The sequence below is a fragment of the Phalaenopsis equestris genome, unplaced genomic scaffold (assembly GCF_001263595.1).
Source record: "Phalaenopsis equestris unplaced genomic scaffold, ASM126359v1 Scaffold215311, whole genome shotgun sequence".
Classification (NCBI taxonomy): domain Eukaryota; kingdom Viridiplantae; phylum Streptophyta; class Magnoliopsida; order Asparagales; family Orchidaceae; genus Phalaenopsis; species Phalaenopsis equestris.
Genome location: NW_018234020.1, coordinates 1 through 5,479, shown reverse-complemented (window position 1 = coordinate 5,479; position 5,479 = coordinate 1). Strand labels below are relative to the sequence as shown.

The 5,479-nt window shown below is 28.9% G+C and overlaps 1 protein-coding gene across 1 annotated transcript; it reads left to right on the top strand.

Annotated features, from left to right (window-relative positions):
• Positions 1-264: 264 nt before the first annotated feature.
• On the top strand, positions 265-1,101 carry LOC110037107 (phosphoglycerate kinase, chloroplastic-like; the record flags this gene model as incomplete). Its single annotated transcript, XM_020741688.1, is given in 2 exon segments — positions 265-363; positions 615-1,101. Coding segments are annotated over 2 exon segments (327 nt in total), but the record flags the coding sequence as incomplete, so codon positions are not given.
• Between the last annotated feature and the right edge of the window lie 4,378 nt (positions 1,102-5,479).

The following is a 5,479-nucleotide window of genomic DNA, read 5'->3' as shown; positions in this document are numbered from 1 at the left end:
TTAATGTTGTTGCTTACATGATGGTCTTCTAACAAGTTACATTTCATTACTAAACTTGAAAATTTAGTGCTCGAAATAGCAACTTATTGGTTCGAAAAGAAAAAGTGTCCAATGGGCCGGGTCCGAGCGCTCATCCTGCCGAAAAAAATATATATATATAATAATAATAATAATTTTTTATTTACCATAAAAAAGATGAGATATATTAGTTAATGTTGAATGTAATTTCTAAAAAATATATAACTTTTAATTTTATTTTTTCAGTGCCCAAATCCTGATTTCAATCGCAAAGTCAATAGGTGGAGTATGGTCCAAAGAGCACTTGTAGACGCAATCATAGATTTGCTAGCAGCAGAGGCAAAGGTCTCTCCCTCTCCATACATACCATCCATTCCTATGTCTTTACATATCTACCACCTAAACTTTGTTTTTATATTCATGCCACCCAAATCTTCCGTATCATGCGCAGGTAAGATAGAATATATATGTAAAAAATTAAAGTTTAGGTGTTAGATATGTAAATACATAAAAATGGAGTGGATTGTATGTGAAACCATCCTTATTTTTTTGTTTTCGTTTCCATATTCTTTTCAGGATCCATCTTTGCTTTGTAGGTTTTCTTACAGTCAGACATTGAAGATGTGACCATTAGAATGAAAGAGCAGTTCATAAAGTATGGCAAGGGCAAGATTGTTATGGACGAGGATGAGGAGGATGATGATGATGATGAGTTATGGCTCGCCGAGAACCCTTTCGGTGTTCGAACAGATTGGGAACAACACGTCTTAGATCGCGGAGATCTCATGTACAGAACGATGCTTAGGAAAGCCCGTGATCCTTAAGATTCTTCGGCGGCGATATTTTGGATTTACAATGGAGGACGGTTTTGTCCGATCGGATAGGTTGTGGGCTCTCATTTATCATATTTTCCGTTGGATCTCCTCTAGAACCGTGCCAGCACATTTTTTTTATGTACGTGTTAGATCATGAAGATCTTGTGCACAAAACGATGCTAAGAAAGCCAACAATTCTGACGGGATGAAGGTGAAATTATTAAGGAAATTTACATACATAATCACACAATTTTTATGTATTTATATATCGAACATCTGAAATTTGATATTTGTATTTGTAACACTTTCACTTTAAATAAGATAATGATTGTAGTATTTTTGATGCGATGTTAAAGATTTTGAGTGGTATGCTTGCAAATATAAATGTTTTGGTGTTAGATATGTAAATGCATAAGAATTATGTGATATGTAAATGCCACAAATTATGATGATACATGTAGTTGCTTGAAAATATTTATTTGATTGAGAGTGACATTTTGGAGATCTTATGCACAGAGTGTAAGGGGGTGAAATTTTATAATTTACATAATTGTAGTATAATTTAGATCATGTTGGGAACAACATTTAACATATCACATTGCAATAAATTTGTCGAAGATTTAGAAAATTACAATGCAAATATGCATTTGACAAATAATAAGAGCTATACTCACAAGTACCACATAATTCAATTCATTAAAAATGAAAAAAAATATATATATTACAAGTCAAATTTAAAAAGGAAAATTTACATACTTACCACAATTTTATTTATTTGTATATATCTATAACAAGATATTTCTATTTATAACAATATGGTGTATTTCAGTTATAAGAAGTGTAATAATAGTATTTTTAATATGATATTAAAAGACAAACGGTATGTATGTAAATATCAAATTTTAGATGTATGTAAATGCCTTAATTTAAAAAAAAGTATTATATATATATATATATGATAATTTCAACACATCTTTTCATCTTAGACAAATTTTATGTACATTATCAGAACATGCGATTAATAGTGAATTATACAGTATCATGTGTTTGACAGTATGATATCTTTGTTGTTGAGTGCACATCCGGTTATGTCTGTGATTGGGAGAATGATGATCATATTATACAGTGCTCATGAGAGGAAAAATTATTGTGTACATTTACCATCACATGCAGAAATGCGTGCAGTGAACCAATAAAAATATATTTTTTATAAAAAAATGTTTGTCAGTAGGTCTCATTTTTATTTTTCTTAAAAAAAATTTTAGTAACGTGCATTGTCTGCATAGAATAATCCTTTCTCTCGCACTGCGGGAAGACACCGATAAAAAAGAAAATTTTTTTACAGGAATAATATTTTCAGAAAGGTAAAATGAACATAAACATGGGTATTTTGAGTAGTATGTAACTGGGCCCACTGCCGGCGGCCGAACGGTTCAATCCTGCACTCTGCCACGTCAGCGCCACAACTTCTCTCCATTAATCCGATAAAGCAGTGCGTTGATGAGTACCAAAAATGTCACATCCTGATGTTAATATAAGGACAAAAGTTATATCGAACGCAAAATATTTAGATTTCATGATAAATAATAAAAATTATAATATATTTAAATCTTTTAGACATTTATATATAGATATTCTAATGTCCAATATCTAAATTTTTAGATTTATTTATATAATATCTTAATATCAAAATGATACTATATATATATATATATAAGATAAAATAATTATGGTAATATTTACATAGTATAATAAAAGTAAATAAATGAATTTTAATCTTGGATGTATAATTACATTCAAATTATGTTCTGAGTGATATGTATTTAAATTGTTTTTTTTTATCAGAAAAAAATCATTATTTAAATTGCATACATACCACTGGGCTGTTATAACGGCTCGTTGTTCATGAATAACTCATGTCCAATTTTTTAAGAAGCTCGTATTCGATTTATTCGGTAAGTTACGAGCTGAATACAAACACATTTTTTTTGCTCAATATAAACGAGTCGAATAGAAAAAAAAAATCAGATGGTTTTGGCTTGAACTAATATATATATATATATATATATATATCCATAAGTAGTATTTATTTAAAAAAAACAATTTGACTACAAGGCTATAAAGATTTATAGTCAATTAAAATAATCAAATAAAAAATAAAATAAAAATATATTACATTTTATTTAAATAATGTGTTAATATAAACAATAAAAATTAAATGTTGCCCCAACCCTTAACATCCTACGGATGCGTGATTAGGGTTGTCAAAATGAGCTTTTGTTTGCGACGAGCCAACACGAACACACCTTTTGTGTTTGAAATATAAACAAAACAAACAAGAACAATGACATTTTTTTACAAGCTGAGCACGAGCTCGGTTACACCCTAACATACCACTCAATTCATATCCAGTTATATATCTAACACCTAAACTTCAATTTTTAAATTTATGCCACCTTATTTATGCATGGAAATACTTATTTTAGTTTTTAAAAGTAAAAAAAAAATTATGAGATGAAAATTTTGGATGGTATGGATGTAAAAAGTAAAATTTAGGGATTAGATAATTAAATATAAGAATTAGGCTATATTCAGAGTGGGCAACTTCCTACCCTTGAATTAGAAATTTCTCTATATAATTAAATAATTTAGTAAATTTTTCTTTTACATCTATACCATCCAAAATTTTCTTGAATTGGCAGCAAGTGAGTAATTAAAAATAAATAAAAATAAATTTATGAGAACACATCACAAACTTTGGAAGAATGTGGAAAAATAGATTTAGAGATTGAATTTATTGTCTGTTTCTTCTTGATTCTATCTTCATCTTTCATATTATTTTTTTAAAATTTTTTTAAATTATCTTTTTGGATCAAAATTGTGCCGCAGCTTTTTAGATCTAACCGGCGAAGGCTGCAAAGTTATTAATTACATATTTTCCAATTTAATAATTAGTTTTCAATCTTTTTTTTTTCTAAAGAAAAGTGCATTAATTTTTTAAAAAAATAAGAAAACAGAAAATTTAAAATGATATTTACACCCTTATTGATTTCTAATTGGACGAATCCTTATCGACTTCTAGTGATGCAGTTGGTAGTTGTTCAGTGTTGCCGTGCTGACTGATTTTGAAATGATATTTACACCCTTATTGATTTCTAATTGGACGAATCCTTATCGACTTCTAGTGATGCAGTTGGTAGTTGTTCAGTGATATCTAAGTTGACTGGCTCGTGACTTGGTTGGTTTTCAGGTCACCTTCTTATGTTCAGCTACTCTGACGTTATCCAACGTTCTGGTTCGTCCATCCTTTGGGTCAATCGACCGATTGATATCCTTGTTTTGATCCATCCATCTTCTGAGTTGGCTGGTCTCTTATTGATGCCTTAGCCTAGTCCTTTCCTTGGGATGTCTTTATTCATCCCGATTGGCGACACATGCATTGCTTGCAGCCGCTCGAACCAATCAAGGGCATTCGGATAACACATATTATTATTCATAGGAAAATTATTTAAATATATCATACATTTATGATTATAATTTGGAGTTGATTAAATTTTGATAATTTAAAGAGCAAATAACCCTTAATTATTGTATGGATTAGCTTAAGAACGACAATCATTCACACTTGCTATTGACTCTATCCTATAAATTAAATAAGAATTTTATGATTTGATAGCACAAGCACAAATTTTATTTTAAAAAATAATTTATTATGTTGCGTGCAAGTAACATAATCATCTTCAACTCATGGCTTTTTACAATCATGCTCCAACAAAGCAATAAAATGATAACCTTATCAAAATGAATTAAAGGAATATTTACATACATACCATAGAAATCATATGTGTTTACACATCTAACACTCAAACATCAATTTTTACATACATGCCACCTTACCTTAGCATGAAAAAGCTGTATTTGATATTGTTCTAGTGGTATAAATATAAGAATTAAAATTTAGGTGTTGATATGTAAATTATAGAAAATATATGAATTTTCCTTTTTTTAATATTGATTAGTGAAAATTTTTCATTAATTTTCAAAATTTTAATCAACTAAATTAGTTGACACAATTACATACATATTTTGTTTAATTTAGGAAATACAATAAAGGATTTAATTGGATAAAGCGGCTCAAATAATAAAAAAAACTAAATGGGGTATATTAAATTATCAACTTCATTCATACAGATCATGCTGTGATCCTAACAGTTCCAATCACAGCCGTTCAAATACATAATCTTACTGATTAGCATCAATAGACGGCCAAGATTTCAGATGAAGTCGCAATTAGGCGTGCAATATGATGCAAGCCCACTTCCAATTTCTCTCCACTAAAAAATATCAAAAAAATGGCATTTACATACATACCACCCAATTTCTATTTATTTATATATATAACACCTAAGCTTTAATTTTAGCATTTATACCACTAAAAGTTTTCATTTCACATCGAAAATACCACTATTTTATTTTTTTTAAATAAAAAACAAAATTTTCATGCATAGATGAAGTGGCACATTTATAAAAATTATAATTTAGTTGTTAGAAATGTCAATACATGAGAATTAAGTGGTATGTATGTAAATCTTTTTAAAAAGAAAATAAAAGTAATTAAGTGGGGTTATGCATATAATTAGTGTGCA